Here is a 26,814-nt window from a genome sequence, read left to right as displayed (position 1 = left end):
TTTTGTGCTTACATGAAAATTAAAAGGATCTAATGAAACATATTAAGCACTTCAAGTTATTCAAGACTTTAAAGGGTCTAACATCTTGAACAGGACTACTGAACATAAATCGGAAAGGGATTATTCAGCATGATGATAAATGAAAGCAGAAAATAACATTTTTGCATTATTTGTTTAGTACTAATTTTTCAATGAGTAAACATTGTTCTCAAATTTCATTATGCATTTTTAACAGGTAATCACCCATTTCCTTTTCTCACCTTTTATTCTATTGAGAAATGTTCTACAGGAGAGCTTTCTCGACAGCCAAACACTACCATAAGTCATCATTCAAAGCAAATCTAAGCATTTTCAATTTCCATTAAGCGACCCAATAAACAAGTATATAATTTATAACCAAACATTTAAAAATATCCAAATTTACGATACATAAGAAAAGGAGTTTCTCATAACATCTTCAGAATAATTGATAAAATTCATTCTTGTATTGGACACTACTATATAGCCTCGTGTCTATCGCCTCAGGGTGTGCATAATGTACTCAGCATAAAGGTCCCTTGCATCAATATGGCATGCAAACATCAGTAAGTGGAAATTTTTTTATGGGGTGGAATCCCAAAGAAGTCCGAACTCAATGTTTTTTACAACTTCAGTAGGTGGAGTTAGCACTAAGAAGAGAAAATTGCAGGAGATGCTTTATATGATTGGCTCAGTTTAATTATGTCTACATCTTAAGTGCATAATCTCGCCTTCCGAGCGAGTTCTAATATTAGATATGGGCAAAAAAAAAAAAAAAAAAAAAAAAACTGTTGTTCACAGAGATAAGACTTACATTGAGTACTGGATGGCTTCAACAGCAGTTGTTGAAGGTAAAAAATCATTGACTGCAACCTCCTTGTTCTCATTTTTCTTGTCTGTTAATTATGTCAAGAAACCTCTCACATTATTCATGATCCTCAAATAAAGTCAAGAATCTATGGTACGTCAATAAATTTCAGATGTAACACTTGGAAAAGGATACAGTCTTCAAAGAAGCGGCGGATCTCAGAAAGGCGATGAGGGGCAAGTTCTTTGATGTCAGTATAGTGCTTATACTCTGGATCATCAGCACACACTGCAATGATCTTATCATCTTTCTCTCCCTGGAGTGAATGCTCAGAGTAGTTATTACCAAATCAAAAAATAAAAAGCAAACGTTCTGTTTTTTACCGCATTGGAAATGTACCTGGTCAATCATAGGCATAAGTCCTATGGCTCTGGCTCGGAGAAAGCAACCAGGAAGGACGGGCTCCTATTAAGTCACAGACTTAGTTAGGATTTGTGAGCAGTCATGTCAACATCAAGCTCAAACATGCACACACCAAGATCTCCGAATAGATCAAAAGCATATGGTATTCATGGAGGCAATTCAGTACTTCTGGTACCTTTATTATTGTTGAACTATTGAGAAGGATGTGGGGCAAAGATTTTTAAAAAATTCAAAACTGAAATAAGTAATGTGCACTTATAACTATATATTCCAGATGTTCTAGAAACTTCTGAAACAATCATGAATTTATTTTGACAGGTAAAAAGACATAATCAGGAACTTTTTTGCAAGTAAACAAGATTGATAAATATTAACAAATGTTCCAGCCTTAGAGTGAGACACTTAGAAACGTACCAATGGAGCTGAAATCCCAACAAATAATCTGAAACCCCTATGGATGAAATAGAGCCGAGACTATCCACCGTGAGACTTCAAAGAAAAATGAGGAGTTGACAGATCCAATGCCAAACAAAAATGCCTCACAGATAACACATTTTGGGTGGAAGAAGAGGACACAAGAAAAACCCTAGAGAGAACTGTACTTTTTTATTTTGCATAGCTATGACTTGAAACGCTTCCATTGTTTCACTTTGGAAGGTGGTCTTAAGGGCCACACTTACAGATAGTTTTGGATTATAGGAGAACGAATGTTTTTTGAAGAGGAAGGAAAACCTTGTGCAGAAACCGACTGCTGGGTAAGCAGGGGAAAGAAATTTACCGCTTATATTCAGGGAGCTCTGCAAATATATAGATCGTATTCAAACGTTGCATAAATAATTATTATTTTGTAAACTCAATGAGGACTTGTCAAGAATTTACCAATTTCAAAATTATCCAAGACATGTCACTTTCGCATTTGTTCATCACCACTCAAAAGAGACGAGAAATAAGATTTGTGCATTGAAAAAAAATAAATATGAAACAACAATGAATTACCTGCATAAGAACTAAAACATCCATTGGATCATTGTCTTCACACAATGTGCGAGGAATGAAACCATAGTTATGAGGATAGACTACTGACGAATATAAAACCCGATCAACCTGAGCAAATTTATTCCAACATTAAGAACAATCTGATGTTAATATCTACGCAAAGCACATGCAAAATTGCAAGGACTGAGATTCTCCTGTAATAGAAGTACAACTCAAGAACCCTTTCAAATATTTTACAGTCACCATCCAGCTGAATCCACCCACCCTTATTATAGTAATTGTGCACCAGAGGGTGGATACTGCCTGCAGTTGATGGTTGGCATTTTTACTGGATTGGACTTGAAGCATTCTGAAGTGAACCTACCTTTTATAGTCAAGTATGCTTCAATAAAAGGCTGAAAGAACATGCTTTTCAGACTAGCACTAAAACTTTCTACTTTTAGAGTATGAATGGGTCCATACCTTAATTAGTCCGGTTTTCTTGTCAAGCTCATATTTCACCTTACTTCCCTTAGTGATCTCAACAACCTGTACCATTCCAATCAGAAATTCAACGAAGAGATACTTTGGAGAATTTTCATGAAGAAAACTAAACTCCATTTGCAAGTTGAAAATTTTTGCTGTGAAGAGAATATACTGGAAATTTGAGAAGGCTGCGAAAAGTTGGCATTTGGGAAATGGAATTTAATTGAATTTAGGAATAATTTGAAAGAAAAGCTCTAGTGAGTGGTTTTCACAAATTAGTTTGCAGCCCTGATGTTTACTCACTGGAATAAAAAGGAATGTTGCTGGGTTGGATTGCATCAGAATAACCATGAAGAAGAGCAAACTGTAAGATACTGATATTTGAGAAGCCATATTTGCAATCCGGGACAGAGTTTGAGATTTAAGGAAACATCTTTAATAAGACAATGCTTCTAGTTGTATGTGGCATGGTGGTTGTTCTTGTGCTTTGGTTTGATTGTGTACTCATGCGATGCTTATCCTAACTGCACGGAAGAAATTTCTCTTCGAACATCCTTTTAGCATATTGCAATTCCAAAAGAAGGAAAATAAAAATTTTCACGTTCATGTCTTCTAGTATGTCTTACTTTCCTCATATATATATATTGTAAGTATAAAATATATATATATATATTTATATTGAGAGAGAGAGAGGGGGGGGGGGGGGGAGGGAGGGAGGATTTGCATCATTATTGGACGCACTACAATTAATGCAGACAAAAATAATATTGATGAAATTCAAGGCTCATTATTTATATCTCTTCACCAACAAATTTGGCTCAAAGGGTATGTAGACCAATTTATATTAAACATACACAGTTGAAGATATGAGGCGCTCCAGGTCCTGCAGACAGATTATGTAGAACAGGATTAGCATCTTTAAGTTTAAGTTCATATGAAGACTGAATATTGTGGGTTTATCTATACCAATCTCAAGATCATGCCAAGGATGTGCAGCAACTGATCTCCTTGACAGAGATGAAAGGATCCTCTCATTCAATCGGGGAACTGAACGTTGAGGATGACTTTCTCGAGCTTCAATTTCATGTGCCTTATCACTCATCTCTAATAAGATGCAGAAAAGTATCACAAGGATAGCTTGAAAAATATAAGCAATTTTGTAGATTTTACAAATATGCAAATTACTTATATCAGTTGGCAAGAGGTAGTATTGCCAGAATCCTTTTGTTGCAGTCTGATATAAGTTCAAATGCACTTACTCATTGTTAAATGTGATGCAGGCACATCATGGATTCAAGAAACGAAGTTCAAATGCACTTACTCATTGTTAAATGTGATGCAGGCACATTATGGATTTAAGAACAGAAGTGTGTTGTTTATTAACACAAAACATGTATGCGTATTTGTGTACACGTAATGTGGTCTAAAATAAGCAGATAAAAGATACCATCCAAAACAGAGAATGAAAATGTATTCATTGCATTTACTAAGGTGAGGTTGTGCGGTAATCAGTCTATTCTGGAAAACAGGTAGATCAACATTAGCATTACAATCAAACCCTTATACCAAAGCAACGCCTGTCTCTCAATTGAAATATTTTGACCTGTCTTCTTTATGATGCATCTTTTTATCATCAACATGGCACCAGATTTATCAGTGCACAACATAACAATGGTGCAATATTGAAAGATCTGTAGTGAAAGGCATCAGAAGATTTTAACCTTTGGGCTAAGAGGTTGGGACTTGAGAGTTCAAGTCAATTCTTGCCATACTAGAATGAAGCGGCTTAGGTCTCATTTGGTTACACAGATAAGATAAAATTTAAAAATTGAATAAAATATTATTAGAATATAATTTTTAATATTATTTTTGTTTTGGGATTTGAAAATTTTAAATTGTTTATTACATTTTGTATGGAAGTTTAGGAAAGTTGTAATAATTATATGAGATGAGATAAGTCTCCCAAACCAAATTGAGGCCTACTAGCATTAGATTATACGTCTGCATATGCATTTACATATTTGCATGATATGACCTTATATTGGACTACATTGGATTATGCATATCCAAGAATTTGTATAGTTATGAATATTATTTCTAAAAATTTGAAGATGCACCGTTCACTCTCCAAATGTTTTATTACCCCCCCCCCCCCCCCCCCCCCCCCCCCCCCCCCCCCCCCCAAAGGATAGAATTTTAGGAAAAAAAATTCTTGTGGGTGCTAAATGATAGAATTTGCAGTAGTGCTAATTGCAAAATATAAAAAAAAAATTAGGAAAAAAATAAATAATAATATTCTTTTATTATTTGGCTCAAAAATGCATAATCCAATGTAGGAGTTTTTCTTGATATGCAAAATCATATCCATATGCATATAGAGAAACCAATGCTAGTGCTCTAATATCAATAACGAGACAAACCAAAAAGAAGCCCCATAACCTTTATGTATTAGATTGGCATGACTTCTGCATACAGATATAAATCGGTCCACCATATATATCTATGTGCTTGCTGGTTATGGGATCAGAATCTGTTGCACATGATAACCTTAAGAGAAGTTGTGCTTCGAGTGCTTTGCATATGTCGAGGTGTTAAAACTACGTCAAAAGATCAATCATGACAACTAGAACAACGTATGACACTGATGCAATAGAAACTTTATCATTACTATGTACATAAACCGAAAAACGTACGAACATCATATGTGAAACCTGTATCTGTAAAAGGCCAAAAAAAAAAAAAAAACATGCGATCCACAAAAAAGACAATAAAACGTAGTACTGCAACAACAAAGAAAAAATCAGTGCAAACATACCTAGATAGGATTGTAGATGGAGAGAAAGAGAGATAGAAATATGGTTTGGTAAAGAGTATGGATTGGCGGAGTTCTCAAGCCAGGGCCCAGCACAAGAGGGACCTTCAGGTTTTATAGTGAGAGAGAGAGAGAGCGATGGGGTTGGTCAACTCTACCAGGCAGTGCTTGGTGTTTGTTTGGGAGTGAAGATAGCTGGACCCTCCACCTGCTCCACTCCACTTTCAGAAGTCTGTAATTATAGAGTTTTCCTCTTCCTCGTCTTGCACATCATATTTATTTTTATTTTATTTTATTTTTATTAAATTAATTAAAATCTTCTATTTATCATTCATAAAAATAAAAAATAAAATAAAAGAATAAATTATATATAATATATGACGTATGATATAAAAATGATAAAAAGAACTTTTTCTAACGAGAAATGATATTACCGTTTCAGAGGAGACGAAAATATACAAACCTTTTTCACGTGCATTGTAATATCTTTAATAAAAAATTGTCAAGAATCCAACCCCTCAATACATCAAAAAAAAGTTAACGTTAATTACGATTTATCTATTCGAATTTTTACTCACTTTATAATGTACTTCTGAAACTAATAATTATATCAAAGTGAACTCTCGAACTTTTAAAACATCTCAATCCCCCTTCCGTCTATCAATAACGTTAAATCTAATGAAAATTCACTATAAATATATAATTTTTATTTAATTTATTATCATTGACCATATAAAATATAAAATAATATATGCTATTAATTAATAATAAATTATTAATCATTAACTATATATAAAATTATTTTATACCTAAGTTGCAAGCAAATATAAATAATCTATGTATACAATGAAATTATTTGATATTCATTAACCATATATAAATTAATAAAAAAATTTATTTAATGATTTATGATTTATTACTAATTGATAGCATATATTATTTTATATTTTATATTATTAATGATAATAAATTAAATGAAAATTACATCTTTACAGTGAATGTTATGCATATGAGTAGCACGTGCTGTGAATTTTCGTTAGATTTAATGCTATTGGTAGACGGAATGGGGAGATTGTGAATGTTTGAAAGTTCAAGAGTTCATCTTGATGCAATTATTAGTTTCAGAGGCACATTGTGAATTGAGTGAAAGTATAAGGGAGTAAAGTATAATTAACCCAAAAATTTAACACGAATATCTTTGACAAAAATGAAAAATAAAGGAAAACAAAACTAGAAAACAAAAAAATCCAAATTATGTTCATAACTAAAAAATTAAAATATATATATATATATATATATATATATATATATATATATATTAGAAATGGAAACCTAAAATCATAAAAGAGTTCATGTTACCCATCGATAGATAAAAAATTATAAAAAAAAAATTAAAAAAAAAGTTAACAAATATATCTTTGATACAAATGAAAAATAAGAAAAAAAACTAGAAAACAAAAAAATCCAAATTAAACTCACAACTAAAAAATTAAAAAATATATATATATTAGAAATTGGAACCTAAAATCATTAAAAAGTTAATGTTACTCATCATTTATTATCCCAATTAAATCAATCGATGTGCATTCATATATTGATATATATATATATATATCAATCATTTAAATAAGTATGTCGTTGAAATCACCAATACAACACCATGGTCCTAGAAAAATCTTGATTATAGAATCCATGTGTAGCAACCCTGCTCCAGAGAAGGCAGAATTGCTACGTATATACTTGCCCTTTTCTTTTGCTTTCTTTATTTCTTTATTTCTTTTTCTAATAGCATGCGATCAATATGAACATGACACACGTGTATTCTAATTTCTGATTTAATAAAAGGAATACCTAATAGATATTCTATTCGAATATTCATCCATAAAAGACTCTCAAAATCCATCATACACTCATAAAAACATAATTGTTCTAGTTAGGAAGGGACTTCATCCCTACCATACATACAACATCCATAAACATAATCTATCATCCATGTAAAGTCGGACCAACAAGGAAGGCACTAAGCGGCTGCCTCTCCCTCTACAGTAATGCCTTGCTCCCCAGGCTCTTCATCATTTTCTGGATGTTTAAAATATAAACACAAAGTGAGTCGAATACTCAATAAGTAATACACCATACAGTGAACATAATAGGCATCTATTCTTTTTCTTTTGAAAACATGCATACATAAACATTTTTTTAATTCTTGACAATGCTTTCATGCATAATAGTTTAAGGAATAAGTCATACTTTCATGAATAAACATTTAATAAATAGGCAATAACTATGATTTCATGCATAAACATTTTAAGAAATAACTATACTTTCATGTTTCACTTTCTTTAGTCGGTACACACTATTACGTCTCGTATGTTAGGGTTAGCAGTCTTCCTTTGAACCTAGATTCTGCCTATGGCCACAGGTTGGGAATCCTTTTCAGTCAGGAGGCAGAACTGGGTACACTACCAGTACTACTTACCTGGCATTGTAATTTGTTCATTCATTTGGTACCATTTTCATTCATGTGGCCATTACTTATTTTCATACATTAAAACATTCATTCAGTCCTTTCTTTCCTTCATTTATGTCAGTCCTTTCTTTTCAGTCCTTTTCATTTAACAGTTCATTCATGAAAGAACATCATTTAAAAGCATGAGCTTAAACATCATCTTTTATGGCATCCATAAAACATCAGTTCATAGGAACATTTTAAAACACTTTCCTCGCTTCATTTAAAGCATGAGTTCATAGGGACATTTTAAAACACTTTCTTAACGTCATATAAAGCATCAGTTCATAGAGAAATTTTAAAACTCATTTAAAACATCACTTGAAGCATAAGGCATGAGACATTCATTTACTTTCCTTTGCAATCAAAACATTTTCATCATCTTTCTTACTCCGATGCACATGCATTTTTATGAACAAGATACATTTTCATGCTATACTACATATATGAATAATCAATAAGTTTATTGAGAGAGCAAGTATGGAAATCTCATGACTTAGAATATAAATGCATGCATTACCTTATACACATATACATAATTATAATCGATAGGGTGTTTAATAGGGGCTATCAATAAAGGGCTTATACATATTATATTCGTTTACTCTTTCTTTATACGAACATTTGCAAAGAGAGAGAGAGAGACATTCTTTTATAAAGAAAATTTGGTGTAAAAAGTATGGTCATAGCTACTTACCTACGAGCTTTCCTAGTGAGTTCCTTTGAACTTGAAAGTAAACTCATATTCAATGAAATGGAATAAACACATTAATATCCATCTTACTTTAAGCTTTACTAACTAATACCCTTACACGCTCACTTTAATTCCAATTTAGAATTAAAGTGTTTTCTTTAATCCATTCTCACTTAATAAGCATTATCTATAAGGTTCAACCTTAAACCATTTAGCTATCCACCATACATGGCACTAGGCCAAATATTAAAATCTTCATTCAAAACATTTTAAAGAAATTTATGAAAGTAAATAGCATGCTTGGGGTCCCTTTAAAGGTCATTGTTTTCTACATGAAGAGTAGATGGAAATCATAATTTAGAAATGCATAAATGGTAGGAATTTATTTAAAAAGTGAAAGGAACAAAGAATTGCTATAAGTCTGAAATTTTCATCGAAGATGGCATTTGATACTTTGTAATATCATATGAAAAGTAAATCCAACAAAAGGGCCAATGCTCACAAGATGGTAGATTTTGTCACTTGTTTTTCAATTATTTTTCATACTAAAATTTTTCATTGATTAAACAGAAGGTGAAACTGAACAAAAGGGTATGAAATGGGCTGGTTTAAGCCCTAAAACAGAAAGCATAGCAGAAAAATTCTACAACACTTGGACAGCTAATAGCCTTAGTACATCCATGCTTTTAAACATCCCTCAGTTAAGCAAAATCTCAACTACATAAATAAACAATACTAGAGTTGTAGAAAACTTAAGAAAAGCATCACATTTTTCTGAAAACATAGCATAAATAATGGATACAACACTCGGCAACTCAGAATTTCCAAAACAAGCTTACTAGCTTAATTAAAATTCTTAGTGGCTTACTTAGGCCATAAACCTTGAGGAAAGTATGTCTAAAATTATAAACCTCAACTTCATTAATTTAAACATAAAGACAATGCTTAACATAATTAAAACATGGCTTAAACTTGATAAAATGCAAGGAAGGACTACAACAAGGTGCCTTGCAAAAACACACGGCTGGAAACAAAACAGAGCATAACACATAAGAGCTATCATTCCTCTACTCGGTTACCACCCAATTAGAACAAATGTTAGAGGAAACAAAAGAGAAATCAGTCTAGAACTACCATAGAACAATTGGCCAGCACAGAAAATTCGAAAATCCCAAATATATGGCATGAGTTTGCTTAGCACGGTTTCAATCCGCAAGAAATCTTGAGGATATAGCATTACCTGACTTGGCTTTCCTAAGCAAAAAATAAGAAATGGAGAGGAAATTTGGAGATTCACGGCTTCAAAAATCGTCCTCTTTGTAGAAGTTTTGGTTGGATTTTAAGCTTGGGAAATGGAAGAAATTGGCTTGAAGAAGGAAGAGGAAATCGTTCGAGCTAGAGGAAACCGAGAGGGTCTTTCGTGTGAATGAAGGGGCTTCACTTACGGCTTGAGAAATTTTCTCTCTTGGCTTGCCTTAGAACCGACGGGTGCAGGGGAAAGAAAATGAATTCAATAGCTTGCTTAGGAAGCCTACGGGTTCAAGGGAGAAAAAAGTTAATTGGTTTAGTCAAAACTTATCCCATAAGCTAGGGAGATGGACGGTGGAGATTAAATGTGGGGAGATATTTTCCTCACCTATCCATCCTATGGTGGAGAGAGCTTAGGTCATTTCTTGAATAGATAAAAATTAGAGGGCATGAGAGAAAAATATTGTAAGATCTTAAAATCAAGCCCTTGAATTATTTTAATAGTTCACATAAAAATAAAAACATACACATCTTAAAATAAAACAATAAAATAATAAAAAATATTTATCTCAAAATTTTTAACTTAAAGAATTATTAAGATGACGCATGGACCTACGTAGTAGGACTCAGGTATTACACCGTGTGTTTCCAAAAACTTTCTTTGAAATGCCATTGAGCAGGGGCGTAAACAAAGGTTATTAGCCATGGATGATATGGGGGATCAGAGTAAATTAAAATAGAGATGGCATTCATATTAATATTGACCGGTTCAATATCTATACTCGGTCGTCATACAACCAGAAGGCCTCCTTTGTTCACCGAGATTAGAAAATTTACAAAATGGTATAAACCAAAACTATTTACAATAGATAAGGTGTGTTTTGCATGTACCATGTTTTTTGACAAAAAGATAATATTTGGATTATAATTTATAATATTGGTCCTTAGAGATCTGATTGCTTTAAGACAGGCGAGTCCCCTGTAATTCCAGACCATTGTCTTCATTTGGTTGGTGGAGACAATTTTGAGTTTGTCTCTTCAACTTTTTTGGATTTTTAGACTTGGGTAAATAGGATTTGGGGTACAAGGTGGCCATTGATGGCTCATTGTATTTCTTGATTTTGTCCACAGAGTCGGATTTTAATTCCAACAATATAGTACCATAACTGAGTCATTAGTGATGAGTTTGGGAAACCTTGATATTTGTTCACACAATGGATTATTTCTTTGTGATTTTCTCTTTAAGGGATGCGGAACATCAAACAAAGATTTTCAGCAATGGGTATTGTATTAATCAATAGGTTAATGATTTATGGGCTACCTGATCTAGTGTTTAAGGCTGACTGGGCTTGATCACTCATAAATGGAAAATAAATTGAGAGAAAGGGTAGTTAGGCTCACTTTGAAAGGCCAAGCATTGACGGACCTTGTGTTTGATCTACTAAACTTTACATCCTTGCACTGCCGACTGAAGTTGTCTCCATTGTGAAAGGTAAGAGGCCTTCTTCAACTCAGCTATTGAAAAGAGATTTTCCTCCTGATGTGTTGTTCCTGTAAGAGCTTTGAAGGTATAATTTCTTCCTGATGATGGAAGTTGCGGTATTGTCTTAACTGGTGATGATGGGATAACATTTACAGTGAAGTAATTTAACCCTTCTTTGATTTGTGTAGGTGGGGTTGGTGCTAATGGATTTACTTCAGGTGGGTGGAAGCCACGCGGTTGTAGCTCTTTGCCTAAAATTGCCGGAAAAAGCATCGGTATCCTCAAGTTATGTTGGTTTTTCGGCTGCTGTGAAGTCTTCAGGGGGTTGTTTAAGGAAAAACTGAATTTTCCTGAGCTCTTTCCACATGTAAAATCCATTGTTTGTTGTTCTACAATTTTCATCCTTTGTATTTCTATTACCGCTTCCACTATTTTCCCTTTCTCATTTTCATTTCGAGTTGAGGTTTGATGAACCATCAGCTGGAGAGTTTCTTTGATAGGGGGTTGTATTCTGTGATGTGGAGATGATTAAAATTGGATGTAGCTGAAAGATTAATCTGTTATGAGGGGATGTTGTTGGTGACCGATTAATGGAAAGGGATGATGTTGTTCTTTTGTTTGGCTTGGGATTAATGGGTTTAATGGGAGGATTTTTTTAGACTGAGTTAGATTGGGGTTCTTCGCTTGGGGCCATGGTCCGTATGGAAGGTTTGTTGGAATTGATTGGAGGAAAAGGTAGAATATTTGAGAGTGACCTAGTCTTCCACAAGCATAGCAAAAAATCCAACAGTCTTTCATATTCGAAAGCCACCCATGTATTGATGTTGTAGTCTCTAGGAAGGGTAAAACCTTGTTGCAATGGAGAGGTGATATCAATCTCCACTTTGATCCTGATGAATTTCCTACATGTAATTCAAATTGAGTCTTCTTCAACCTCTAATAGGTTTTTCAGAGCCTTCTCAATGAGAATAGCATTGTCTTGTGTCATATGGTCTAGTGGAATGCCGTGAAATTCCATGGGGCTTGGTTGAAGATTATTTGCTTGTCTTGGGGGGATTGAAAAGTGAAAAGAAACAAATTAGCTTCCAGACCTTCAATTAGGAATTTCTGAATACATTTCCATGCGACTTTGATGCTTGCATGGATGGAAAATTTATTCAATGGGCGTGTAGCAACTAAACACCCACCAATGCCAGCTCAGTTTTTTTTTTTTTTTTTTTTTTTTGCTTCTTCCACTGTAGGTTTGAGCTTGAGGTCTTTCCAAAACAGTGCTTTAGTTTGCGAGATCAGAGAATCCACATTCATCAGTGTAATGAGAGCAAGTGTTGGGTTGAAGTTTTAGGAATAAAGGAAAAACTACATTGAGGAGTAGGGGATCACTGAGATGTGAGGAGGGACTCTAGAGAGAGAGTAGTCACTTTCTTATATCAATCACTTGTGAAAATAGAGGTTGAAGATGAAGAAGGTGCTTTTGGTTGTGTAAAAAGTCGACAATCTCTTAGCTTGGTCGTTTCTCTCCCTTTTCTCTATCTCGATGCTTCCCTTTCAAGCCAAATTTTCTAATTTATGGGACAAGGTTATTTTCGGTGATATCTATGTAAGTAACTTTATTGTGTGTCGATCATCATGGACAGGAAGGAGAATTTCTCGGACCATTCCTACAGTACGTTGCTGCGAGTTTCATACGGGAATGAAAATTCCTCGTGATGATTGGGGTAGGACGGTATCGTGCTGGCCTCACCTAATAGAAGGGAAGGAGAATACACAAGGTGCATAACGTGTGGTGTCTTTGTCTATCACAACCAACCCCAGTTTTTAGGAGATTTGTTAACTCCAAAAATAATTGATTAGGCTGAGCCAGAGTGATAATTATTGTTTGATGAGCATGTCCACAAGTACAAGAAGGAAATATGATAAGTATTGGGAGTAATTAGATAGATTGAATTTGTTAATGTTGATTGCAGGTGTGCTTGATCCATGTAGCAAGTTAAGACTTATTGGTTTCGACTTGAAGAAAATTTATGATGAGACTTAGGCTAAAGAGTTGGTGTCAAGTGTGAGACACTTATTAGTGAATTTGTATGAAGACTATAATGCTATGTTCGGTTCTACCACGACTAGTCGAGAACATGAGCCCCCTTCGACATCTACAATAATAGATGATGATGGTGGCGATGTTGAGACACAATGGTACGATGAGTGAGATTAAGCATCATCCACCTTGGGATCTATTGTTGCCAAAATAGAGGTGGACTAGTATTTATCAAATGATTGCAAGGCCAGGATCCCATCTTTTGATTTGTTGATTTGGTGGAAACTTAATGAGGCTAAATATCCTATACTTGCAATAATTAACTTGTTGGTCATGCATGTTTGTACGGTAGCATTTGAATTAACATTTATTACGGGAGGTCGTGTGTTTGATCCTCTTCGGAATTCATTGGCTCCAAGAACCATTAAGGCCCTTATTTGTGCTAAAAATTGTTTGAAACATCTATCAATACCAATTGATATTTGAGAGTCTATGGATAATGTGGAGAGCTTTTTGGTGGAATTGGATAATATTTTTATCTTCATTCAATATTCATTTGCTTTTATAATTTAATTTTAGTATTTTTCATTATCCAAATTCACTAATATTTGATGTTTTATTCTTATTTATGTTTCAATATAGAGTTGGACGCACAATTAAATGTCACAACCATTAAAGATTGAAGGCTGAAGCATCAAAAGTGAAGAATCAAGAATTATTAAATATTATTTATCTTATATTTTGTAATTGCATTGGTATTTAGGACAATTTGTTTGTTTATGTAACGTGTATTAAACATCTAGTAGAATTATTTTTATATTTTTTAGTTATCTTGTATAGTAGTATGTCTTATCATTTTACTATTATTTTTTTTAATAACCTAACATTACAAATGGCATTTAAAAATCAAAATGAAACTCAAATATTAAAAATAACCTTTAAAATACCATTACATCAAATTAAGACTTTAGATGTTGAACTGAGTTGAGATAGTGGAGTAAGTTTTGTGGGGCTTACTTAAAATGAGTTTAGATGCTAAAATGAGTTTAGATATATTTATGGAAATTTGAAAAAGGTTGTAGATTTCGCGTGTAAAAAGGTGTTGTATTGAAAAAGGTTATGAGTCCCACGTGTAAAAAGGTTTTGAGTTGAAATGAGTTTAGTAATTTGAGAGTTGTGTGTTTGGATGTTAGACTTAGTTTAAAATTAGACTGAACTAAGTTGAACTCAGTACAGTCCAACAACCAAACGGGGCCTAATTCAGCCTCAAAATAATCTAGATATAAGTTTAAAAAAAATCCCAAAAAAAGCCCAGAATTGACCCTCCAAACCACTGAATCGGCCGAAAATCGACCAGAATCGATCTGGCCAGTTTTCCCTCCTTGGTTGGTCAGTTTTGGAGGGGTAAAAATACTGTTGATCGGTTTCGGTTTTGGACCGAAAATGAACCAATCGATTCGGTTTTCAACTCTAGTATTTCAACCTTAGATAGGCTGTTGGCAAACTTTGCTTTGGTTAAGTTAGTGGAACCCATGTCTATAAAATCTGTGACTACACCTGTGATTGAAAAGTGACGTTACCTGAAAGCATCTTTTTTAAAAGCAAACCATGCTTGTGACACCCATGATCATGTCTGTGATTGCTAGTGAAAACATCTTTCTTATATCATCTTATGTGATTGGGAGGAATAGCAACAGTAGGGAGAGAAAAATCAACCATTGTGTCATCACTGTCAGAGAGTTGTGAGGCAGCTTTTAGTAATTGCTTCGTGTATTATTTTTTACAAGTTTTTGAAGAGAGATCAGTATTGAAAGAAACATTATTTACTAAGAAATGATGTTGTTTTTATTTTGAGGACACTTCCTTCTGAATCATTGTAGTGATACCATCAAAATTATGTTTGGCCTACCGTTTTACCCGAAACTTCTTTGAAATGTTTGGAAAAAAGAGTTGAGGATGTTGTTCAATTGTGTGTGACCACGAGAGAGTCTAGGGGAGCTTAGTACAATGTAATTATACTAAGAATGCAAAAGAGATGGACATCCTTTTAGAAAAGAAGGGGATTATGATTTTTTGTGAATTATTCAAAGGCTGTGAGAAAGTGCTGGAGGAAGTATAGTTTTCTTTGATCCATTATTCCATCATTGAAGAAACCATTTTGGAACAATGAGAGAAATAGTCACATGTTTCTCAAATTTAAAGAACCATGAATGTCTAAATATATCATTTTGAAGTAAAAGGAATATATCTCGTGGTTCCATGTAATTATAATACTTGTAGAATTGTGGTATGTATGGTTGAGAAAAGTATTTGGGGGCAAAGAGAGGTTATTCCCATTGTGCTGAAGTCATAGTTCTTTTAATTACTACTTTTGAGAAGGCAATGTTGGATTTTGAGAATCTGAATAGGCCAAGATCACTTGTCAAACCGATAGTGAAATCTGGTAAAGAGAGTGTACTTGTAGGTTGTAGCCATTGGTGAGAAGAGTGCATTAGTTTGGTCTTCCACGTTCAATATTCACTCTTTGGAAAAACTCACAGCGATGAGAGGCGCAGAGTCAAGAATGAATTTGGAGTTGGGACCATAACTTATATATAATATCCAAATTTCGATTTTGCCCATCATAAAATAATGGAATTACATGGATCTTTAATGGGTTTCTACACATGAATTAGGCTCGTACCACTTTAATGGTCATGATCTGACCAAAATCACAGGATTCTAGAGATGTGTCAATGATCTGATTATGTCACTTTATTGATTACACTTATTAGGTCTTATAGACATTACCCAAACCTTAAATTTGGTGATACAATGTATAATTTATGATCTATGTACATCCATTAATTTAAAATATTTCTAAGAGGCAACTATTTCTGGATCAAAAGAGTAGAATTGATCCGTTATGAAGGTAGAGTCTTATCTATTAAAATATACTTATAGAAATTCTTTGTTTTGTTATATCTATGGGGGGATAATGCTAGTTGGATGAGAAAACATAAGAAATCTTTTAGGTATGTTTCGTCCTTAAATTCAAGTTCAATGACTAGAAATGGTTCCAATTATATTTTTCTTGGACCCTTGCATCCTTGACCTGAAAAGAGTTATGTAATCTTATGGAAGATGAAGAGGGAGACGGATTCCAAGAAGAAGGTTTTGGAGGAGGCGCCTTGGCGAGATGAATTGAAGGGATTAAGGCCAATGAGATTGGAGGGTAAGATAAATAGGTGTGAGAAAGAGAAACAACTGTAGCAAGAGAAGGAGGTTGAGCATAGGACTCTTTGGTCCTAGGTCTAGAAGGAGTAGATGTCATTTTCCCTGCAAGAATTCTCAGTGAGAAAATTAGGGATAGAGTTAAGTTCTCCCTTGATATATTCTGTATTCAATATCATAATAAAAAAACACTTAAAATCACTTGTCATTTTACAAAAATCTGTTTATAGACAAGGGTTTTAACATTATTTAATAAAGCATCATTTTCGTTCAATATGAATTAAAAACTTTTGATTTTAAAGATTATGATGAAATTTTGAAATACACAATACTATAGATAAAAGAAAAAACCTTTCTTTCTTAATAGTTCTATAATTTTGTTGCGCCTAGTTAATTCATCATCCGTTTTTTGCTTGAGTATCCCGCTATATCCGAATTTTGAAGCATCGGTTTTATACTATTTTATAAGTATTAAAAGATCTATAAACAGTGATGAATTAAAAAATCTTGATGACATTCTTCAACAAAACAATTATGCAAATATATATTTAAAAACAATAGGACATGAACAGTTACCAACAGTAGAAAACATAGTCACTCCTTCCAAAGTTACTATCTATAAGGATAATAAATCATCTACACCTCTCTTCATCCCGCATGAAATCTTTCAAGAAATTTTAATTTTATTATTTAATGAAATTATTATTATTATTATTATTATTATCATTTATTTTTAATTTTTTAAACAAAAAAGTTCATTATATTCTTTTTGAATTGTTTTATTTTTTATTATTTTCTGATGGAGTGGCTAACATGTCACTTTGATGCTAGACGTTAATTTTTTATTGGTTCATATACTGCACTAATACCACACGGTAACTGCACATTTAGAAATTTTAATGAGAGCTGGAAAGAAAGTTTCACTCAAATTTTTGAAATCACAAAGAGCAAAACGTGAAAACTAAAAATCTAGCAACTTTTTTGGAATCCAAAGAGAATTTGAGGGAGGTTTGGATAATGAGTTGAGATGAAATGAAAGTTAAATAAAATATTATTAAATTATTATTTTTATTTAAAAATTTAAAAAAATTAAATTATTTATTGTATTTTGTAGAGAAGTTTCAAAAATTTGTAATGATTAGATGAGATGAGATAAATTGAAAGACTTTCTCAATTCAAACAAGGCTATTTATCTCTGAGTAGTGTCAAATGTACTTACAGTTTTACTTATACTTTTACTTACAAGACTCATTTTGTTGACATATAAAAAAGTAAGTTCTTTTAAGTACATTTAACATTTTTCTTTATCTCTTGTTTCATTTTTATCAAATGGGTAAATGAGTTTTTAGAATTATGTTTCAAATTTTATTTGAAAATAATGTGGATAAAACAGATTTTACAACTCGTTTTCACAAATGATACCTGTGGTTTAAAAAGCTTTTAAGTAGTTATGATCAAGTTTCAAATTAGTTCATCTCGGACGGAAAATACTTAATGTCATCGTTGACCGTCACATCAGCACCAATTAGAAAACTCAGTTTTTATTTTACAAAATAAAAAAATAAGTAAAAAATTAAAATTTTAGTAAGACGTTTTTTAAAAGAATTACAAAAAAGTAAATAAATTATTTAAAAAATAATAAATTCTACGTAAAAGTCTTAGGGTGTGTTTGGCAAGTGAGAGTACTTGAGGTACTCTCACTACTATTCTTTACTTTATTATTACTTTTTACTTACTTTTTTACTATTCATTACTTTTCACCTACTTTTTAATATTTTATTATTATTTTTTCATTACTTTTTTACTACTATTCACAAACATTCTCAATACTTCTCAGGTATTCTTACTATCCAAACGTAGCCTTATACTGCACACTTGTTTAAATATAATGATAAAAATGATAAATTATATGTTAATTGAAAATGTATTGTGTATGACTTTTTTATAGCCTTTTTTTTAAAAAAATATATTCATATATATTCATCGGGGTGGGCTTTTTTTCCTTTTTTTAAAAAAATCAGTCTTTTATAAATTTTAAAATTCAGTTTTGATTTTAAGATTTTCTCTTTTGCTTATCGATTTTGTTTTTTTTTTTTATAATTTACTTTTTATCTTATTGGTTCAACTGTTGATATCTTTCTTGCTCGTTAGATAACTCTTCTACCTTCTCTAAAACATGTGATTTTTGGTGGGGGTTAATCAACCACGAAATTTGTCATTCTAAAAATAATTGTATTGTGAAAAAAAATAAAGAGTTACAATTAAAAGATGAAATTAAAGAAAGATTATTACATTTATTTTTAGATACTTCATCTGGGGAAGAAAATATAGATGACGGGGAGAAACATACATCATATAAAAGGAAAATTCTATTTGGAGTGTACATACTGCACACTACTGACGTGACAAGATTTAATTTATAAGAAAATTTATAGATTTTAATCTTATAAATTAAATCATGCCACATCAATAATATAGATGATATGCTTTTCACACAAACTTAAAAATAAAATGAAGTAATGATAAGAAAAAGTAACGAAAAAGAGTTATGAATACATAATAAAAAGAGAAATATCTTTTTATATGAAATTTTTAATCACACTAATTAAGGAGTGATAGTTTAATCGTTTTATAATATTTACAGGCATGAGATCATTCTCAAATCATAAATTTTGAGGCTTCACACTTCAAGTTGAGATTTTAATTACAATGTGTACTAGGGTTGAACAGGAATCGTCGGAACTAATCGTCACTGACAACTGAACTAAAAAATTGATGGAGAACTGATAGGCGGTTCAAATATAAAATAATCGATGTTGGTCGGTTTGGTTTGATTTTGCAATTGAGTTACTGAACCATTGGGCACAATTTTTCATGGGTTTCACCAATTTTATTGTCTTTATTGATTCTTGCATGATTTGGTGCAAATAAGTATCGATTAGTTGTCTCCTTCCTAAGTTCTATGTCTTCTTGCCCAAAACCGACCCCAAATCGCCGAACCGATCAACACGGTCCGGCCTATTTTGCATTCCTTAGTTGGTTGGTTCAATTGGTTTTGGGCAAATAAAAAAAGGAAATGCTAGGGAGCCCGGTTTGGGCTCCCGTTTGAACATCCCGTCTAATATGAGTTGGCCTTCCCGTCCTTTTTTTTTTCTTTTTTCTTTCTTTTCTCTCTCTTTCTTTCTTTTTTCTTTGTCTTTTTTCCCTCCTAAGCTCTCTCACCCTATCTAACATTTTTTTCTTTTGTCTTTCTCCCTCCCTCACCCACACCCAGATCTCTCACGAAGCCTCCAGTGAACTCATAACCGTCTCCCATTTCATCTCCCCCGCGTCTCCATCTCCCCTCCCTCACATCGCCGATTACCATCCAGTTCTTCTCCAAGGTAAGATGCCGATGTCCATTTATTTTTCTTTTCTTTTATTTTCGTTTTGTGGCTTTGGTTGTTTTCAATTTTTTTTTTTTGGACTCAGTTTTGAGTTTTGTTGTATCCATTTGAGACTCATTGTTTGGTTTTTTTTTTTGACTCAGTTTTGAGTTTTTGGAATTTTTTTTAGACTCAGTTTCTGGCTCTTTTGGGTAGTTGAAGGATTAAATGAGGTGAATTAGGGAAGTTGGTATTTTGAGTGTTTGTGGGTTCGGCTATGGCAGTTGGTCACAGTGATTGGTGATTTTTTGAGCACCAAGTGCTCGACAAAATGCCACTAAGAACTACAAAATGAAATGTAGTTGATGATGCAGTTTTTTTTTTTTTTTTTTTTTTTTTTAATTTTTAGTTTTGTTCTTTGGCTTTGGTTGTTTTGGAATTTTTTTTTTGTACTCAATTTTAAGTTTCAGTATACCAATTTGAGACTCATTGTACTAAAAAAATTTGAAATGAAATTTGAGACTCATGACAGAGTTCATATTTACATCTTTGTAGAATCGTCACTATTTACAATTAGCAGAGTTCATATTAGAAGTCCAGAGTTATTTTGATCATTTTTCTAACCATTGCTTTTTTTTTTTAAGCACCATTGCTTCATGTTTGACTACTAATATATTACAACATAAAAAGCTTTATTTTAATATCTTTCCACATGTTGTATCTTTGTAGACAATTAAAACGTTGCAATGAATGCTGATATAGAATATTCAAATAATGAGTGTGATGAGGTAGGAATTGATAAGGAGATTGGAGGTGATGAAACTATTGGAGAACCAACGGTTGGAATGAAATTTTCATCCGTAGAAGAAGTGCATGCTTACTATATGAAGTATAGTAAAAAGAAGGGGTTTGCAGTATCCAAAAGAAATTCTAGTAAGGATGAGGATGGGATGGTAAAATGGCTTTGCTTGGCATGTGCGCGAGGAGGCACATCAAAGAGTAGGGCTGCCAATGTTATGAAACCAAGACAAACAGTAAAGATGGGGTGTAAGGCTAGGATTAATGCTGTATTCAATAATGAAGGTGGATATACTATATCCAATGTGATATTGGATCACACACACAGCTGTAGTCCGGGAAAGTCAAGACATTTCAAATGCTTTAAGAAGGTTGATGCTCGTGTTGCTAAGAGACTTGAAAGAAATGACGAGGCAGGAATAAGGTTGTCAAAAAATTTCAAGTCTATGGTTGTTGAGGCAGGCGGTTATGAGAATGTAACATTCAAGGAGAAGGAGTGTCGAAACTACATTGACAATGCACGACGATTTCGCCTCGGGGTAGGAGGCGGTGTAGCTCTATGTAACTATTTTGAAGATATGCAAAAAAGAAATCTGGGGTTTTATTATAAGATAAACGTTGATAATGAGATGCGGTTAAAGAATGTTTTGGGCAGATGCCCGAAGTAGAGCTGTATGAATCATTCGGGGGTGTGATTACATTTTATACAACATATCTGACTAATGCGTATAAAATTGCCTTTTGCACCGTTTGTGGGTGTGAATCACCATGGGCAGTCAATCTTACTCGAATGCGGATTGGTATCCCGTGAAGACGCAGATACATTCGAGTGGTTATTTCAGTTATGGTTGCAATGTATGAATAACCAACCACCAAATGCAATCATTACAGATCAAGACAAGGCCATGAAAATTACAATCTCGAGAGTGCTTCCAACTTCTAGGCATCGATTTTGCTTGCGACATATAATGAACAAACTTCCTGAGAAGTTTGGATCACATTGTCGATATGGGGAAATCAAGAGTACTATACATAGGTGTGTTTATGACTCTTTCAGTCAGCATGAGTTTGAGGAACATTGGTGCTATATGCTCGATACATATGATTTGCATGAGAATGCATAGTTGGTATCACTGTATAGTGGTCGTCATTTTTGGTCCCAACCTATGTTAGAGACACATTCTGGGCATGAATGTCAACTACGCAGCGAAGTGAAAGAATGAATGCATTTTTCGACGACTACATTTACTCTAGAACTACTCTAAAGCAATTTGTTGACCAGTATGATTCAGCCCTTAGGAGGAAGGTAGAGAATGAAGCAATTGCTAACTTCAAATCCTTTGACACGAACATTCCTTGCATCAGTCGCTATCCTCTTGAGAATCAATTTCAAAGTGCATATACTCTTGCTAAGTTCAAAGAAGTACAAGAGGAATTGCGAGGATTTCCATATTTGACTACTAAGGAGATGGGGTGTGAGGATGGTATATATATGTTTGTTGTTGTGGATGAGGTTCAAGTTGGTGATGACTTTTTAAAATGTGTAACCTTTAATGTTAAAGTTGTTCAAGATCCCCTTGATGTGAAATGCAGTTGTAAGTTATTTGAGTTTAGGGGTATTTTGTGTAGGCACGCTCTCCGTATCTTAACTCAGATGGGCCAACATACAATACCATCAAAATACATCTTGGATCGGTGGAGGAAAGATGTTAAGCAAAAATACACCTTCGTGAAAAGTAGTTATGACACTAGTAGCGTCGACGATGCGCGAAGGTACGATAGGATCCAAAATTACTTCTATGAATTGTGTTCCAATGCTTCAAAGGCCGAGAGCAGTTGTGTTAAATTGATTAGTCAGATAGAATATTTGAAGACACAATATCCTGGTATTGCTGATCATGATATTAGCAACACAGTCGATACAACTACTTCCATGGGGGGTACGATAGGCAGAGTTCTTAGTCTGTTGGTAGTTCGAAGTAAGGGAAGACTACCATCTAAGAGAAAAGTGCACCCCGCTAAGAAGAGTTATAAGAAACCTAGTACGAAAAGGCGATTACACCACAACAAAACTGAGGTTCTTTTTTATTAATTCATTTATGATTCAACATATTTTTCATTTATTGTTTTGCGGTTTTTATTTCAGATATTTTAAAATTATATGTTTAACACTAGGATCAACAAAGTCAAGTTTGGACACATGCACCATATTTTTTTTCAACTCCTTCGACTTCTCATTATTGACAGGTAATGTAAAACTAACTTATTTTGGTAATCTTTTTAGTGAATTGCATTGCCACTTTTAACATTTTTTTTATGCGCCTATAGGACTTAATTTCAGAGGCTTTTCATCAGGACTTCAGTGCATTTTGATTGGTAGAGGCCATGAGACAAATTTGTGTCAGTTATTACTTGTTTTGTAATTTTGAAATCTTGGAATTTGATTGAACCTATTTTTGTAACTCTTTGTTAATGTAAGCACTCGTGGTTTTTGTGACTCTTTGTTGATGCAATATCATAATCGCAATCATGCAATTTGGATTAAAATAGAGTGTCGAATTTGTACCAGTACTATTAATGAAACTTCATATTGGATCTTGTGGACTTGTGTATATAACGACTGCAAGCATTGTTTGCTAGCTAATGCGGTTCATTAACAATTTCCTAGATGCAATATCTTGTAGTACCTAAGAATGAAACTTGAGAGAAACTTGAGGAACGCCCACACACCTGCCTGCCCCTCTCGTTGCAACCAATATCGGGCATAAACATGCCAAGCATGCTAGATTTACTATGCAATTTCTACTTCCATTTATACGACTTTAATATCTTATGGGCTGCTTTTTTCCTTTTTCCCCTAATTCATATAATTACTGCTAAATTAATTGAACAAAAATTAAGATTACATACCAATAGCACATTCTAATCTGCCATCCTCCAGTGAAATGCCTTGAATTCAGAAGGTGATTGTATAAAATTAATATTGTATAACATTAATATTTCCATGTAGCTGTTAATTTAGAAAAAAGATTAATAGAACAAAAAAATTGAAAAAAAATATATTATTAAATTTATAATATTTTATTATTATTTTGACTAATAGATGGATAATCCAATATGAGAATAAGTTTTGAGTGGAATAGCCAAATGCAAAATCATGTCATATTATGTAAATTTTATATTTGCATTTGCATAATTCAATACAAATGCTCACAAAATACCCATAACATTGAAATTACTAATACTACAATGACTCTCTCAACATTTCTCTTGCGCCTCTCAATCTCTTCTCACCATATGGTGGTATTTTCGGGTCATACTAACAAAAATATCCGCAAGAATGCCCAGACTGTAAAAGCAACCAACACATTAATAAAATGAATGGGCATCTTTTTAATCTTCAAAAACTATCAAATACTTTGGAAGCGATATTTCCTCATCTCACAATAAAGGTAACGACAGCATGCATAAGATCTACATTATTTGAGAGATGAAAGCATTGCTCATGACATAGTGAGCTCAAATAGATTTACATTGGTCTATGCAAATCTCAAAAAGCTGCATAATTTACAAATTTCATCCTCTTCAGCATCATCAAATGCAAAATAACAATATAGATAAATTACTCTTATCAACTTAACTAACCCCCAATTTAAAATGTCCCCAACCGTCGATTTGCTTAATTGAGTCCAATTGAAAGAATGGTAGCAAGGCATTTTGACAGTGTGATTCAACGGAAAAATATAAAAAGTTGACCAACAAATGTTGTTTGTGTTACTAATGCCTAAGCAACTGAAACTCAAAATTGAGTCCCAAAAAAAATTCCAAAACAACCAAAACCAGAGAACAAAACTTAAAAAAAAAAAAAAAAGTATCGGCAACTACATTTCATTTTATAGTTTTTTATGGCATTTTGTTGACCACTTGGTGCTCAGAAAATCACCAATCACTGTGACCAACTGCCATAGCCTAACCCACAAACACTTAAAATAAAGCTTTTTATGTTGTAATATATTAGTAGTCAAACATGAAGCAATGGTGCTTAAAAAAAAAAAAGCAATGGTTAGAAAATGATCAAAATAACTCTGGACTTCTAATATGAACTCTGCTAATTGTAAATAGTGACGATTCTACAAAGATGTAAATATGAACTCTGCCATGAGTCTCAAATTTCATTTCAAATTTTTTTAGTACAATGAGTCTCCAATTGATATACTGAAACTCAAAATTGAGTAAAAAAAAAAATTCCAAAACAACCAAAGCCAGAGAACAAAACTAAAAAAAAGAAAAGAAAAAAAAGAGCATCAGCAGCTACATTTCATTTTGTGGTTCTTAGTGGCATTTTGCGAGCACTCGGTGCTCAGAAAATCACCAATCACTATGACCAACTACAATAGCCGAACCCACAAACACTCAAAAGACCAACTTTCCTAATTCACCTCATTTAATCCTTCAATTATCCAAAAGAGCTAGAAACTGAGTCTAAAAAAAATTCCAAAAACTCAACAAAACTCAAAACTGAGTCCCAAAAAAAAAAACCAAATAATGAGTCTCAAATGGGTACAACAAAACTCAAAACTGAGTAAAAAAAAAAAATTCTAAAACAACCAAAGCCACAAAAAGAAAAAAAAAAAAGGGCATCAGCATCTTATCTTAGAGAAGAACTGAGTAGTGATCGCCGACGTGAGGGAGGGGAGATGGAGACGCAGGGGAGATGAAATGGGAGACAGTGATGAGTTCACTGGAGGCTTCATGAGAGAGATCTGGGTGTGGGTGAGGGAGGGAGAAAGACAAAATAAAAAAATGTTCGATAGGGTGAGGGAGCTGAGGAGGGAAAAAGACAAAGAAAAAATAAAGAAAGAGAGAGAAAAGAAAGAAAAAAAAAAGAAAGAAAAAGGAAAAAAAAAAAAGGACAGGAAGGCCAATTGGCCTTCCCACGTTAGACATGATTTTCAAACGGGAGCCCAAATCGGGCTCCCTAGCATTTTCCATAAAAAAACTTGCCGGTCGATTTTGATTTTAGACTAAAAGCAAATCGATCGGTTCAGTTTTCAGTCCCATTGTGTACCTTCCATCAACTTTATGCACTAAATTTTGAATAAATTTTTTCTCTATATTCCTTTTTTGAACCCCTATTATGGAAAAGAAAAATCATATTCTCTTTTAGGGAATGAAACGATGGGGATATAGAATAGAGTCAATAGACACATAGGATATGACACGTTATGGTCAAATTCAATACCCATATTTGAACTTTTCAAAAAGAAAAAAATCACTAAACATTAAAGAAAAAGTAAAAAGACCCATAATTGATAATCAATGTAGATAGGGACTTACTGAAAATGTTATTATCTTATTTATGAGTTAAATTAAAATTGATATTTGATGGTTTAAATAACTTTTAAGAGGAGGTTTAAATAGTGAGTTAAGATGAAAGTTAAATAGAGTATTATTAGAATATTATTTTTAATATTATTTTTATTTTGTAATTTGAAAGAGTTGAATTGTTTCTTATATTTTGTGTGAGAATTTAATTATAATAATTAAATGATATTAGATGAGATGGGTTGAAATATTTTTTTGTATCCAAACAACCCTTTAAATTTTACTCGCAGGTTGGCATTTAAATACATTAGTTATTATTGGATCATAATTATAATCATCAAAAACAATTATTGATATTATTTTATGTTAACTAATTTAAAACAAGTAATACTAAATATAATCTTAAAGTGAGTAAATTTTATGCCTTATTTTTTTTTTAAGAAGTTAAGAGTTCATCGTTAAAAAGTGAGGTAGTTTTTACGTGAATCTCAAATTTGTCTATTTCTCTATTGAAAATATAAGATATTGATAACTTTACACATCCTAAAACCATACACATAATTTTCGATTGCAAATTAGTTTTACATCATCCATGCATTAAGTAAGGGCTTATTTGTTTTTAGAG

General features: G+C 33.0%; 3 protein-coding genes across 3 annotated transcripts; 2 read left to right on the top strand and 1 right to left on the bottom strand.

Annotated features, from left to right (window-relative positions):
* Positions 1 to 331: 331 nt before the first annotated feature.
* LOC121247863 (soluble inorganic pyrophosphatase 1-like) lies at positions 332 to 5,691 on the bottom strand. The gene is made up of 9 exons (XM_041146327.1): positions 5,526 to 5,691; positions 3,677 to 3,814; positions 3,565 to 3,593; positions 2,708 to 2,773; positions 2,246 to 2,353; positions 1,226 to 1,291; positions 1,022 to 1,142; positions 833 to 914; positions 332 to 556 (listed from the first exon to the last, which is right to left on the bottom strand). The coding sequence occupies exons 2-9, from the start codon at positions 3,810 to 3,812 to the stop codon at positions 514 to 516; spliced, it is 651 nt and encodes a 216-aa protein (XP_041002261.1). The 5' UTR covers positions 3,813 to 3,814; positions 5,526 to 5,691; the 3' UTR covers positions 332 to 513.
* A 15,121-nt stretch (positions 5,692 to 20,812) lies between these two features.
* LOC121247277 (protein FAR1-RELATED SEQUENCE 5-like) lies at positions 20,813 to 21,532 on the top strand. The gene has a single exon (XM_041145650.1). It carries the CDS (start codon positions 20,813 to 20,815, stop codon positions 21,530 to 21,532), a length of 720 nt encoding a protein of 239 aa, XP_041001584.1.
* A 253-nt stretch (positions 21,533 to 21,785) lies between these two features.
* LOC121246863 (protein FAR-RED IMPAIRED RESPONSE 1-like) lies at positions 21,786 to 22,991 on the top strand. Its single transcript, XM_041145173.1, has 2 exons — positions 21,786 to 21,900; positions 22,494 to 22,991. The coding sequence occupies exons 1-2, from the start codon at positions 21,833 to 21,835 to the stop codon at positions 22,954 to 22,956; spliced, it is 531 nt and encodes a 176-aa protein (XP_041001107.1). The 5' UTR covers positions 21,786 to 21,832; the 3' UTR covers positions 22,957 to 22,991.
* Positions 22,992 to 26,814: the final 3,823 nt, after the last annotated feature.

This window comes from Juglans microcarpa x Juglans regia, chromosome 1S (assembly GCF_004785595.1).
Source record: "Juglans microcarpa x Juglans regia isolate MS1-56 chromosome 1S, Jm3101_v1.0, whole genome shotgun sequence".
NCBI classification, from domain to species: domain Eukaryota; kingdom Viridiplantae; phylum Streptophyta; class Magnoliopsida; order Fagales; family Juglandaceae; genus Juglans; species Juglans microcarpa x Juglans regia.
Note: the sequence above shows the minus strand (reverse complement) of the source record. Positions and strands in the feature narration are given on the sequence as shown.

Excerpts from the sequence above, each read along its gene's own strand:
- LOC121247277 (XM_041145650.1), top strand. The coding sequence starts at position 20,813 with ATGAATGCTGATATAGAATATTCAAATAATGAGTGTGATGAGGTAGGA.
- LOC121247863 (XM_041146327.1), bottom strand. The coding sequence starts at position 3,812 with ATGAGTGATAAGGCACATGAAATTGAAGCTCGAGAAAGTCATCCTCAA. Across the intron at positions 1,292-2,245 it reads ATGTTTTAGTTCTTATGCAG|GAGCCCGTCCTTCCTGGTTG; the intron begins GTAATTCATTGT and ends GTGACTTAATAG. Across the intron at positions 915-1,021 it reads CCGCCGCTTCTTTGAAGACT|ACAAGAAAAATGAGAACAAG; the intron begins GTATCCTTTTCC and ends CATAATTAACAG.
- LOC121246863 (XM_041145173.1), top strand. The coding sequence starts at position 21,833 with ATGAACAAACTTCCTGAGAAGTTTGGATCACATTGTCGATATGGGGAA. Across the intron at positions 21,901-22,493 it reads ATCAAGAGTACTATACATAG|GCACGCTCTCCGTATCTTAA; the intron begins GTGTGTTTATGA and ends TATTTTGTGTAG.